General features: G+C 47.6%; 1 protein-coding gene across 3 annotated transcripts in view; it reads left to right on the forward strand.

Moving 5' to 3' along the window:
* Nucleotides 1-14503, forward strand: part of LOC149444274 (leukocyte cysteine proteinase inhibitor 1-like) — a 68835-nt gene that overhangs the window by 53838 nt on the left and 494 nt on the right. For 2 of the 3 annotated variants that reach the window (XR_016306537.1, XM_089654735.1), the window contains exon 2: nt 8646-8747. Coding sequence is in view for 2 of the 3 variants with exons in the window: in XM_089654735.1 (XP_089510861.1) it covers nt 8646-8747 (102 nt within the window). In the remaining variant the exon portion in view is untranslated. Of the gene's footprint in view, nt 1-5417; nt 5512-8645; nt 8748-14503 lie in introns of those variants that run through there. The other variant, XM_089654734.1, reaches the window with a different exon arrangement.

Consider the following 14503-nt stretch of genomic DNA (forward strand, 5'->3'; position numbering starts at 1 on the left):
GGAAATTGTGCTGAGGTGGGGGTCCCCGGACGTGGACCTTTTTGCCTCAGGAGGGAACAACAAGGTCCCGGCCTTCTTTTCCCTATCTCGTGGAGACGGATCAAGGGCGGTGGACGCGCTGAGTCAAAGGTGGGACTACCGGCTGTGTTACGCCTTCCCCCCGGTTCCCTTGCTTCCTCTAGTTTTGAGGAAATTCAGAACCTCATTGATTCTGATAGCTCCCTTCTGGCCACGGAGGGCTTTTCGCCACACTGAAGAGTTTAACCTCCCGTCCGCCCTGGGAACTGCCACCAAGGGAGGATTTGTTATCGCAGGGACTGGTCCTTTGCCCCAACGTGAGGAAGTTGAGGTTAACCATTTGGTTTCTGAGCAGCAGCTCCTCTTAGGGAAAGGTTTTTCACCCAGGTTAGTGGCCACGTTACTGGCCAGTAGGAAAGAGGAGACCCAGGCCATTTACGGTAGGGTCTGGGGTCGCTTTACTGCTTGGTGTGATCAGATGTCGCTGACAACCCACAGCTTAGTGTCTGTGTTGGAATTTCTGCAGGCGGGGGCTGACAAGGGGTTATCGGTTAGCACGCTCAAGGGACAGATCTCTGCTCTCAGCGTGTTCCTGGAGACACCCCTGGCCAGGGAGGCGCTGGTGGCTAGATTTTTCAGGGCTCTAGTTAGACAGAGGCCTCCAAGGGCCAGTCCATTCCCGATGTGGGATTTAGCCAGGGTTCTTGGTGCGATGACGAGGACGCCATTCGAGCCCCTGGAGTCCTGCTCGATTGACGAACTCACCATCAAGACTGCCTTCTTAATAGCGGTCACCACGGCAAGGAGGGTGTGTGAGTTGGAAGCGTTGTCCATTAGGTTGCCCTATCTCCGTGTTTTTCCGGACAGGGTAGTTTTTCGAACAGACCCATCCTTCATCCCAAAAGTGGCACATAGATTCCAGAGGGAACAGGACATAGTCCTTCCCTCATTTTTTCCTGACCCGGTTGGGGATGATCAGAAAAAGTTTCATTTATTGGATGTCAGGAGGTGCGTACTCCAGTATCTAGAAAGGAATAGGGAGGTTAGGATCATCGAATCCTTTTTTTTTTTTTTTAAGGGAACTAGGAAAGGGAAAAAGGCGTCCAGAGGGACGCTGGCAGGTTGGCTGAAGTTGGCAATTTCTGGAGCATACCAGGCGGAAGGCCTGGAGGTTCCGGACGGTATCAGGGCGCACTCCACACGAGCGGTGGCGGCTACTCAGGCTGAGTTTGCAGGGGCGTCTCCGGGGCAGAGCGGCAACATGGTCCAGTTATGACACATTTGCCAAACATTACAGGTTGGACCTGGTCTCGGTGCAGGAGCAGGCCTTTGGTCGTAAGGTCTTGCAAGCAGTTAGCCTGCCCGAGGGGTGAGTACTCGCTTATCCTCTCAAGGTGCTGGCCTGAAAGACGTAAGGGGAAAAATCAAGTTACTAACGGTAACGTCTTTTCCGGGAGTCTTTCAGGCCAGCACCGGTTTCCCACCGAGTATTGATATGGTTTATGTGAGCATGATTTGCGGTGATTGCTTTGTCTCACGTTGTGTCTCCCCCAGGTGACCGGAGGATGTTTGGTGAACTGAGGTCGGAGGGGAGTGGAGGTCTTTTATTTTAGGGTGGAGGTGTTTCCTCAGATGGGGAGGAGCCGAGGTCTCTCAAGGTGCTGGCCTGAAAGACTCCCGGAAAAGACGTTACCGTAAGTAACTTGATTTTTTTTTTTTCCCTCTCCCTTTCTTGGCCCTATGCTAATCACATGCACCCTCCCAATCAGCACTGCCCAAACAGAGGGGCAGGGGTCATGTAGCCTCATAGGACCATAGAATGAGAACCTTCAAGCTTTAACCAGTGCTCTGATCACAAGATTGCTCTAACTGCTGATGAGAAAAGGTATTTAGCAGTTTATAATCTAATAAAATTACATTTCCGTGTACTGTGGGAGAGCAGATATAGTGAATGCGGGGTCCGGGGAGAGCGGATATAGTGAATGCGGGGTCCGGGGAGAGCGGATATAGTGAATGCGGGGTCCGGGGAGAGCGGATATAGTGAATGCAGGGTCCGGGGAGAGCGGATATAGTGAATTCAGGGTCCGGGGAGACCAGATATAGTGAATGCAGGGTCCGGGGAGACCGGATATAGTGAATGCAGGGTCCGGGGAGACCAGATATAGTGAATGCAGGGTCCGGGGAGAGCGGATATAGTGAATGCGGGGTCCGGGGACAGCGGATATAGTGAATGCAGGGTCCGGGGAGAGCGGATATAGTGAATGCGGGGTCTGGGGAGAGCGGATATAGTGAATGCGGGATCTGGGGAGAGCGGATATAGTGAATGCGGGGTCCGGGGAGAGCGGATATAGTGAATGCGGGGTCCGGGGAGAGCGGATATAGTGAATGCGGGGTCCGGGGAGAGCGGATATAGTGAATGCGGGGTCTGGGGAGAGCGGCTATAGTGAATGCGGGGTCCGGGGAGAGCGGCTATAGTGAATGCGGGGTCCGGGGAGAGCGGCTATAGTGAATGCGGGGTCCGGGGAGAGCGGCTATAGTGAATGCGGGGGGGATCCGGGGAGAGCGGATATAGTGAATGCGGGGGGATCCGGGGAGAGCGCATATAGTGAATGCGGGGGGCTCCGGGGAGAGCGCATATAGTGAATGCGGGGGGATCCGGGGAGAGCGCATATAGTGAATGCGGGGTCTGGGGTTTAGTAACACTTTACTGCGAATTGTTAAACAGAGCCTATTGCAGGCTAGGTGGTGAGTGTGCTGGGAAATCTTCATTTGTGATTTGCGTTGCCCCTTACTCCAAAGGCCAGTTATAGGTTGGGGGGGTTGTCACTTTCAGGACAGAGTACACCCCCCCCCCTATAACTATAACTGTCACCCCTCTGTCCAAGTATACCAAATCCACCACCACCCCTCTGTCCAAGTATACCACTTCCACCGCCACCCCTCTGTCCAAGGTTTTGCTCACCTCCTCATAAAAAGAAATCAGATTTGTTTGACAACTTCCGTCTTTCATGAATCCATGCTGTCTGTGGCTTGCAATATTTTTTTCCAGCAAGAACTCCTCTCTGTGGTCTTTTATTAAACTCTCCAGTATCTTCCCAACTATAGAAGTTACACTAACAGGTCTATAATTACTTGGTAAAGATTTTGACCCCTTTTTAAATATTGGCCCCACATTGGCCTTACGCCAATCCAGTGGTACTATACCAGTCATTAAAGAGTCCCTAAAAATGAGAAACAATGGCTTTGAAATGACAGAGCTGAATCCTTTAAGGCCCCGTGGGTGTCTGCCATCCGGTCCAGGGGCTTTATTCACCTTTATTCTGTCTAAATATTTATGGATCAAATCAGTTGTGAGCCAATGTGGATCATCTGGAGCTGTGTCAGTACCACCCCCCCATTATGGACAAGAGCCCCTCCATGCTCCTTTGTATACACAGAGCAGAAGAAGGGATTTCATACATTGGACTTCTCTTTGTCCCCAGTCACCCCCTCTAGATGATTCTGTAAAGGGCCTACATGATCGGACCGAATTTTTCTACTATTAACATATTTGAAGAATTTTTGGGGGGTTAGTCCTGCTATCTTTTGCAATCTGTCGTTCATTTTCAATTTTTGCGAACTTTATTTCCTTTTTGCATATTCTGTCATATTCTTTGTAATGTTTAAATGATGATAGCAATCAGGTCTACTCACTCAGGTCTTCTCCTGTACCGCTGATGGGCCTTTTAGCTGGGCCGCTCTTTCTCTGCTGTACAGGTGATCCTCGCTCTGGGGACCAGTGAAACTTTGAGTCTCCTTTCCAGCTCCAGGCCTGCAGGTAGGCCTCATCCCACTGGGCCTCCTTGCAGCCTCCTGTCCTAAGCCTCACATCTCCCCCCACTGTCTTCTACCCCAACTGTCCCTCAGCTGAGCAAGCTCCAACATTTTTAAGGGTGTCCCAGCCTCTTGCCAAACCTTCTGTTTGGGATTGGTTAGGATCCCTCAAGAGTGCAAGCCAGGCACTCCTCAGATCCACCCACTACCCCTAGGCCTTCCTGAAAAGCTCTAGAGCAGGAGGAAATTCCAGAGGGGTTGGCCTGCAGAGACTCTCAACTCCTGACCACAATTTGACCTTCTGGCTAGAAGAAGCTGGAGAAGCTGCTGGAATGCATGGTAGTGTGTTTTTGCCACGTTGTTGCTGCATTTTTGCCGTGTTTTGCATTTTTATTCTGCCCAACAACAAAAAAATTCCACTTTAAAAAAAAAAAAGAGCTGAACAAAACACGGCAAAAATGCAGCAAAAATGCGTGTAGGAAAACACAAAAGAAAATGCAAAAAGCACTGGAGAAAGCATCAAACGTAAAATACATATATGAGAACCAAGCCTTACTGGCCAGTACTCGGGGCCTAAATCTGGCACTGGAGAGCTCAGAAGTAAGGGTAGATCTAGACGTACATCTACATCTCCCTGGCCCCTGAAGCCTGTTCCGTGTTCGGATCGCACTGACAGGCAACGAGGAAGGGATTTGACGCCTCCGTGCCACTTCTTTTAATCCAATTTTTGCTAACAAATGCCTTGCAACTGCGTGCAATGCGGGTCTTTGCAGTGCTTCCCCATTGACTTGAATGTGTAGCCCCTGACAATCGCTACAAGTTGGGTCAACTTTGCAGTGGGGGCAAAATGAAACATCATGGCCGTTACATGTAAACACCCCCATCCGCTGCTAATTGTAGCTCAATAGGTGTGGGTGGTAGGTGGCAAAAATGTGGCTCAACCACTAATGTTTACCACCCTCCAACCGTAAGTCTAAACAAGGCTCAGGTCCCTCTGAACTCGGGTCTAGGTGTCTGAATGGTGTCCCCAGTAAGCAATACTGTTCCTTTAAGTAGGGTGTAGTAGGGTATGGCCAGCAGTGCCTCCTATGGTGATGACCTGTCTGCTCCCACCCCATGTCCAGGGCTCAGCGATATCAGATGTCTGATTTAACCCTGAAAGGGCTGAACCATCGCAGGTTGCAGGGTGGTTGTGGGCGCTGTTCCCATTCACCTGAATGGCTCAAGTTTGGCAATAGTATTACTACAAATGCAGGGGGGGTGCGGTAATTTTTGCTGCATCATCTGGCACCTGCATTATGTTTTCCTTTAGGTGGGCGGTCAGGAAAAGAAGGATGTAATACCAGAGACCTCAGATTTACCTCCAGGGATCCATAGGTTCCTCATACCATTCCACTGATTTTCTTGGCACAGACTTTGATTTGTATGACGTCATTTCCAATGCCTAGTATCAGTTTTCTCCTGAGAATGGCCCATCACATGCAGGGTGTAGTCATTACTGGACACCCCCACCCTCTCTGTGGAATGGTACAGCCCACAGGTATATAAGCCCAGGTACTGGGTGAGATGTATTAGTCTACTGAGAACTGTACAAAGATGAGTGAGATGGCACAGCCAACACTTGGGGGACTGCGTGAGCCCAGGGCACCTACTATAGAAGAAGAGGCCATCCTTTATCAGGTAAGTGGTTGGGGATCCAATCCTAAGGACTGGTTCATGCCAGGTGTGATGATCTGCATTGGGACCCTGAGAAGCCATTGACCTGTGTCATGTTTACACCATACAAGTGTGTTCATTAAACTGCATTACATTGGGTTACCTTTTAGAGTTTTTTTTTTTTGTGTGTGAATTAGTCCTTTTTGTCACCTATAGCTTGTATAGCAGAAGCTGCAATTCCCAAAGGCTGATGATGTATGTTGAACGTAGATAGCCCTTTAATAAGGAGCTTCTTGAGACCCCCTCCTTCCCACCTGTATCCCTGAAATGTAAACCCCAATGAAATTAACTGATCAAACCTGGTGCAGTTGTGCATGGCAACCAATCAGCTTCCATCTTCAGCTTGTTCAGTTGAATCTTGACAATGAATATTAGCTGCTAAGTGATGGGCTGAACCCACCCCCTCCCTTCAGAACTTCGGAGGGGACAATTTACTTAGCATTCTCCTACTACATCTGAGTATGGGGGAAGATACTGCGCAGCTACTAAAATTCCACGGCTTGTAATTTATGTTGAATTCTAGTAGTGAAACCTTCCATGTTGTCAGTGAGATTCCCCACTGACAGCTGAATGTAAAAAGAATTGCCCTTCAGGTCTGGTATGGATTTTTAGGGGAACCCCATGCTAAACTTTTTTTTTTTTTTGTAAATGGTGTGAGGGTCTGCCCCCAAATCCATGCCAGACCCTTATCTGACCATGTAGTGTAGCCCGGCAGGCCAGGAAAGGGGATGAGCTAGCTTTCCTACCCCTGAACTGTGCCAGACCATATGATCTCCAACGGGGGGGGGGGTGCTTTTGGGGGCAAAAGCACCTTGTCTCCTTGTTGGAGACAAGGGCCTCTTTCCCCACAACTGTGGGTGGGGGGCTTATTGAAATCTGGAAGCCCTCCTTTACCAAGGGCCCCCCCCAGTGGTACATAGTACCACTACTCATTCACAAGTTATTGTAAGTCAAATGTGTTTGACAAATCCTTTAAATTTAAAAGCCCCCTGAAGTAGATCCAATGTTAATCACAATGCCTGCCAACCCCCTCACCAGGGGGGTGATATAGTCATACCCTGTGATTGGCCAAAGCATTGCACCTGACCTGTGGTCTTCTCAAACTGTTGCCAACAAGGTAGGACCTTCATGTCTCTGGCATGCTGAAACATTAACACTGGGAATGCCTGAACTCCATCGTTGGGAGCCTTGTTCATCCTATGAGCCCTACAGGTAGATGTGATGTCGGGTGTTAAACCTTTTGGTGTACGAAAGCATCCGTATATACGCCCTATACACTCACACCTTGCTAGTATTGGGTTGGACACCTTTTCCCTTCAGAACCTCCTTCCTTCTTCATGTCCTAGCTTGAACAAGAAGTTGGAAACATTCCTCCATCTCAAAGGGGTGTCTGTGTCCCAACCTGACACCAACAACCATGCCATGTTCAAAAACTGGTTTGTACTGTACTCCTCCTTCTCACAATGAGTCTATGGGGCCTGGCCTTATACACCCTATCCATGATGCATATTCAGGTGCTGGAACTGAATAAAATGGGTTTTTGATGTCTTGCATGCTTGTTATCAAATCTCTAGGCTTTTTATTTTTTTTTGGGAGGGTACAAAACCGATTTGTAAATGACCCACTAGAGGGGAGGAAAACACTTGGCCTTCAGTCACTCTGCCATTGTTCCATAATGGCAATTGAGGTATCAGAGCTTCCAAGGGAGGATGTTGTCTTCAGTGAGTCTCCTGATTCGTAAGGGGCCATATTGTTATCCACTGGACACTGCAGTGTTTACTCCTCAGCGCCATCATTGGTCATGTAATGTACTGCAGGCTGTCTTCTCCCATACACACTGTCTGCTTAATGCTGTAGAGAGAACCTCGTAACATGAGGCCGGGCCAGTTGCATGACGAGTGCAATTATAAAGCACAACTCTCTGCATTATGAATGTGCATTTGTTTTTATTAAAACCGTATGGACAGAGTAAAGCACAACCAGATCCTGGTATATTAAATATATTTTAATTCAAATTACTAACTCTGGGGCAGCGTTATGAATGGCTTTGTATGTCAAACTACCTCACTGACCTGATACCCAAATACCACCCTATCTGTACTCTTCGCTCCTCACAAGACCTACTCTCTAGCTCCCTGGTCTCCTCCTCCCACGCCCGACTGCAGGACTTCTCTAGGACTTCCCCCATCCTCGAACTCCCTACCCCAATCCATCAGACTGTCACCTACCTTCCTCACCTTCAGGTGCACCCTGAAAACCCATATCTTCAGGGAAGCCTACCCCAACCTCACCTAACAGCCATACTCCTCCTACCACTCCATCCCCCACTTCCTCCTGTACCTCTACCCCTCCCTCCTAGATTGTAAGCTCGAAAGAGCAGAGCCCTCAAACCCCTCGTGTATTCTCATGTACTGTCCCCCCACCTTAATGTACAGCACTGAGCAAACCTTTTGGTGCTATATAAACGCTGTATTATAATTTGTATTACTTTTGATATCAAATATATAATTTTAACATAAAAGGACAAATTAAAGTGGACATCCTCCACTAAATCGCAGCACCATACAGCCATGCATAGTGATATAAAGAATCTTACTATCACTAGGGAAGCCTTTTGTCTTGCTTACAATTCTTTCCTCTTTCCGGTTACATAGTTGGTCTGGCTGAAAGACAAAAGTTCAACCATTAAAAAAAAGTTTTAATCCTACACCCACAGATGATCCAGAGGAAGGCAAAACCCAGCAAAGCACGATCCATATCACGATGGCCGCATCCAGCCCCTGGCCTGCAGTGACTGCGTAGTCTGATCCTCTGCAGCAAGGACTATTACAGCTCATACCAGGGGCGGACTGACAACTCATGGGGCCCCTGGGCAATAGGGGATCATGAGGCCCCTGTGTCCTTGCGCACACCCAAAAAAGCCTATAAAAGGTACCAGGGGCATCTCATGGGGCCCCTTACTGACCCTGGGCCCTTGGGCAGTGCTCGAATGGTCAGTCCACCCCTGGCTGATACTGAGTGCAGGTCTATATCTGGGCCATTCCCAACCTGATAATGGGGTTTTTTTTTGTTTTTTTTTTTTTCTTTTTTCCCCCCAGGTGAAAGAACAGTATGAGAAACAGTCCGGGACGAACCCCAAGGAATTTAAGGCGATCCTCGTCAGTATTCAGGTTGTTGCCGGAACAAATTACTTTTTCAAGGTAATGCTTTGGGCTTTATAGAACACTGTCAGTTTAAGGCATAACATGCTAAATGTCCGACTGGTCAGCCAGAGCTATAAACTGAGTCTTTTACATCAGTCTTTGCAACAGAGGAGCTCACCTATCATACTATAATTCTTTAACCAGTTCCCTACTGGGCCAATTTTTGTTTTCCCCCCTACATGTAAACTTTTTTTGCTACAAAATTACCTGGCACTCCCAAACTTTTTTTTTTTTTTTTTTTCTTCCCCCCCCCCCCCCGTAGAGGCCCTAGAGAATAAAGTGGTGGGTGTTGCAAATTTTATTTCGACACCTATTTGCACAGCGTCTTTAACCGTTTCAATACCGGGCAATTTTACCCCTTCCTGCCCAGGCCATTTTTCAGGTTTCAGCGCTCTCACACTTTGAATGACAATTGCGCGGTCATACAACATTGTACCCAAACTAAAATTTTATCATTTTCTTCACACAACTAGAGCTTTCTTTTGGGGGTATTTAATCACCGCCGGGGTTTTTATTTTTTGCTAAATTAACAAAAAAAGACCAAATTTTGAAAAAAACACATTTTTCTTTGTTTCTGTTATAAAAGTTTACAAATAATTGTTCTTCATAACTTTAGGCCGAGATGTATTCTGCTACATGTCTTTGGTGAAAATAACCCAAATTAGGATGTATTTTTCAGTTTGTAGGAAAGTTATAGAGTTCACAAACTATGGTATAGATCTGAATATTGATCAATCCTGAAGTACTGACAGCCAATCTAATTTCTTGAGGTCCAAGAATGTCAGAACAGTACAGATATCCCCCAAATGACCCCTTTTTGCAGAGTAGACAGTCCTACGTACTTCATAAGAGGCATGGCGAGTTTTTTTTTTTGAAGTTGTATTTTTTTGTCAATTTTTTGGAAAATGAAAAAATTAAAAAAATTTTCACTTTTTTTTTTTACATACTGTCACCAGTACAGTGTCATCATATAACTGGCATGGCGGTGAACAGGGACACTGACTGGTGACAGTATGAAAAAAAAAAAAATATATATATATATATATAATTTTTTTTTAATTTTTTTATTTTTTTTTATTTTTTTAAGATTTTTTTTTTCATATTGTACTACTTTGGGGAAGTGATCAGTATTTTTTTTTTTTTTTTTTTTTACACAATTTGCTTATAGCAAAGAATTACTTTGCTATAAGCATGCATTAGCGCAAACTGCGCATGTGCGGGAGCACGCCAAATGGCGTGCACCCGGAATGGAGAGACACATCTGAAGCCGCCAAACGGCCATTGGCCGGGCGGCTAATGGTTAACCATCGCCTGCCATATGGTGCAAGGCGGTTCTCTCGTTCTGGGAGGATGTCATATGACGTCCTCCCATTCTCACCGCATGCACGGCTCGGGGAGCGCGCAGCACGGCGATCAGCAGTGCACTGTGTCCCTCAGAAACAGCGGATCACCGATCCACGGAAAGAGCCAAAGATGTTGGCTCGGTCATGTGATCAGCTGTGTCCAATCACAGCTGATCGCATGTAAACAGGGACATGCCAGTTATCGGCATTTCTCTCCTCTCGAGCTGACAGAGGAGAGCCGGTAATCTGCATTCCGTGGAGGGGGACATGTGCCCTGATCAGTGTAGCCCCAGCAGTGTCATGCGCCAGTGCCAATCAGTTCTGCCTTTCAATGCCCATCAGTGCCACCTATCGGTGAAGAAAAATCGCTTATTTACAAAATTTTAGAACTAAAACCTTTTTTCGAAATTTTCTGTGGTTTTTGGTTTAAGAAAAAATAAACCCAGAGGTGATTAAATACCACCAAAAGAAAGCTCTATCTGTCACAAAATGATAAAAATTTTATATGGGTAGTGTTGCATGACTGTGCAATTGCCATTCAAAGTGTGACAGCACTGAAAGCTGGTAATTGCCCTAGGCAGGGAGGGGGGTATAAGTGCCCTGTAGGCTTGTGGTTAAATGCAACTTTTTTGGAAGATTTTTCACATTAAATTGATAAATTAAGATGTTTCGCCAAGTAAACGGATATCTAACATGTCGTGCTTTAAAATTTGCATACACATGGAACAGTTCCAAAAATCTCAGATGCTTTAATAGCCTTTACAGGTTTAGAGATGCACAGGAGGTATGGAGCTAAAATGATTTCTCTTGCTATGACATTCACCACAATGCCACACAAGTGCAATCGGCTTACATATGCGGGTGGGACTTGCATATGCGCTTGTGCACAAGCACAGGGGGTGGGACCAGGGGCGGACTGACCATTTGGAAACTCAGGCACTGCCCGAGGGCCTGGGGTCAGTAGGGGCCCCATGAGATGCCCCTGGTGCCTTTTTTTTATAGGCTTTTTTGAGTTTGGGCAAGGACATGGGAGCCCCATGATCCCCTATTGCCCGGGGGCCCCATGAGTTGTCGGTCTGCCCCTGGGTGGGACACAAAACTTTTTTTTTTTTTTTTTTTTTTTTTTTTTTACAGCAGCTAAAAATAAAAAAAATCTTATTGCTTTCACAAGGGATATGACAGGTCCTCCTTTATGTAGAGATCCATGGTATATTGGACCTAAAATCACTCCTCTGGTCTCCAATGCAGCAGATCAGACACCACAATCAGTGTGATTGGTTGCCAAGTAAAAGGAGCTGGAAGTGTCAATCCTGGTTCAGAGGGAGGAACATCAGTTCCACTGTAGTGCCACCATTTGCAGTGGTCCAGGGCTCTGCGTTTGGATAGGGGAGCCCAGGAGAGGTGGTTTGGGGGGGGGGGATGGTACACCACTTCAGCTGCAGAAGTGAGTGAATCACTTTTGCTGTAAAGAGAATTGGGGGCAGAAAACTGATATCGTGATGCCTGGTGCAGGCTTTGTCCCAGTATGATCACTTTGACCCGAGGACATCACATGACATCCTACAGGTGGGAAATGGGTTAATATATCAAATATCCAATGTCTGTCTTCCCCCTGGGGAACAGAAGCAGAGGCACATGTTCTGGTGCCCTACAGGCAAAATGGATGTAGGACATACAGGGGGAGATTTACTAAAAATGGTGGTCTGGTGCAGCTGTGTATAGTAACCAATCAGCTTCCAGGTTTTGTCAGTCCAATTGAACAAGTTGAAGCTGATTGGCTCCCATGCACAGCTGCACCAGATTCTGTGTGCACCAGTTTTAGTAAATCTCCCCCACTGTCAGGGGCGGACTGACCATTTGGGAACTTGGGTACTGTCTGAGGGCCTGGGGTCAGAAGGGGGCACCATGAGATGCCCCTGGTACCTTTTTAATAGGCTTTTTTTTGGGTGTGGGCAAGGACACAGAGGCCCCATGATCCCCCTATTGCCCGGGGGCCCCATGAGTTGTCAGTCCACCCCTGCCCACTGCACAGCCTCAGCACCTGCAGCTGGCAAAACTCTAAATGCTTCAACTCTATTCAGCACAGGGGAGAAAATGGCAGTTGGCTAGAATTCAGCAGGAAAAGACTGTTCCTATAGACTTTGGCTGCTATATTCTCCCCTGGAGTCCAGCAGAAGCATTTGGTCTCCTGGTTGTCAATTCTCCCCTCTTCACCCCCCAGCACTGCCCCTAATATGACTTGGTGTACTGCTCATGATTCAGACAGTTCTGGATCAGATTTTTTTTTTTTTTTTAAATACATTTTTCAGGTATCTGCCAGTGCTAGTTAAACCCAAAGGCAAACCTTTTTATTTTAAAGCTTGCCAAATCTAATGTGGTTGGGATTGGTTTCCTCTTGGGCTAAACTATTCACCTGGTGATCTAGCCAGAAAGTCTGTCCCCCTCAGAACAAGATCTTGTAGATGTAAGAAAATTGAGACTTACCATGGACAGGGGGGCTTACAGTGATTGGTGTTTATGTATGTAAAACCCATATCCCAAAAGGAACAGAGAATTGCTGTAACTGATTATAAAGTGTGCTGGAGTTTGGAGTGTTGGACTAGCAGATTTAACCACACCAGTAAATTGAAGCCAATCACACCCCCCATGACAATTCTTCTGTGCTCATTTATCCAGAGTTGGGGAGGGGGGGGGGGTGCTCAAATACAGAAGGTGTTAATGGCCAGATCACCTGGTGACAACTGAGGGAGGGAAAAAAGCTTAAACTAATGCAGCCACCACATCTAAGGATTGGTGAACTGCAATGTATTTTTGGTTTTGAGTTTCATATTTAACTCCAGACATGAAGCTGATCTCTCTGCCTCCAGCTCCAGTGCTCTCCCTAGGACACCGTCCCACCACCTCCTCTCTGATCTCTCTGCCTCCAGCCTCAGTGCTCTCCCTAGGACACCGTCCCACCTCCTCCTCTCTGATCTCTCTGCCTCCAGCCTCAGTGCTCTCCCTAGGACACCGTCCCACCTCCTCCTCTCTGATCTCTCTGCCTCCAGCCTCAGTGCTCTCCCTAGGACACCATCCCACCACCTCCTCTCTGATCTCTCTGCCTCCAGCCTCAGTGCTCTCCCTAGGACACCGTCCCACCACCTCCTCCTCTCTGATCTCTCTGCCTCCAGCTCCAGTGCTCTCCCTAGGACACCGTCCCACCTCCTCCTCTCTGATCTCTCTGCCTCCAGCCTCAGTGCTCTCCCTAGGACACCGTCCCACCACCTCCTCCTCTCTGATCTCTCTGCCTCCAGCTCCAGTGCTCTCCCTAGGACACCATCCCACCACCTCCTCTCTGATCTCTCTGCCTCCAGCTCCAGTGCTCTCCTCTGCAACCATATCCAGACAAACTAGTGCTGCCCCCATACTCCTAACCCCCATCCCACACTGCTGCCCCAACTTCATCCCCATCAGATGACACTACTGCTTGGCCCCTACAATCATTGCTCCACACCTCCATTAGGTTTTGGGCTCATCTCTTCACCAACTAACATTGTAGGTCTCCTTGTTGTTCACCCCCTCACCTGACCTGCTGTCCTCTGCTCCTCACCCCCATCCCTCACTCATCACCACTCTATGCTGCTGGGAATTGCCCCACACCTTATTCCATCCCACACTGCAGACTTCCACTCCCTAATCTCATACTTCTGCCCCCATTCTTCAGTCTACCACCCCAGTTGCAGCCCCCACACCACCTGATTTCTGCTATCCTCCACACCCCCCACCCTCCTGGACTGCAAATGGCTGACATATTCCACAGTGCTGTACAGAACACTGATGCAGTCATATCCAGGGGTGGACTGACCATTTGGAAACTCGAGCACTGCTGAGGGTCCAGTCAGTAGGGGGCCCCATGAGATGCGTTTTTTATTTTTTTTTTTATTTTTTTTAGGCTTTTTTGAGTTTGGACAAGGACACAGGGGCCCCATGATCCCCCTATTGCCCAGGGGCCCCATGAGTTGTCAGTCTGCCCCTGGTGTATTGTGTATTTATATAGCTCTGACATACCGCAGTGCTGTACAGAGAACACTGAGCCAGTTGTATCTCTGTAACAAGAGCTTACACTCCAATGTCCCCCACAGTCACACTATTATACATTTCTATAGCTCTGACATACCACAGTGCAGTATAGAGAACACTGACAATCTGATGACTGCACCAGAGGAGCTTACACTCTAATGTCTGCAACAGTCATACACCATTAATGCTTCTGACTTTATATCCTCAGAGCTTACACTCTATTGTATTCCCCAGAGTTGCACTTTCATTTTTATAGCTGACCTATTCCACAGCGCTGTACAGACAACATTCCAGCAGTTGTCAGTCCTTGCCCCACAGGAGCTTGCAATCTAAAGTCACCCCCAGATATAT

The sequence above is a fragment of the Staurois parvus genome, unplaced genomic scaffold (assembly GCF_062004578.1).
Source record: "Staurois parvus isolate SC_StPar_1 unplaced genomic scaffold, SC_StPar_1.0 ptg000794l, whole genome shotgun sequence".
NCBI lineage: Eukaryota > Metazoa > Chordata > Amphibia > Anura > Ranidae > Staurois > Staurois parvus.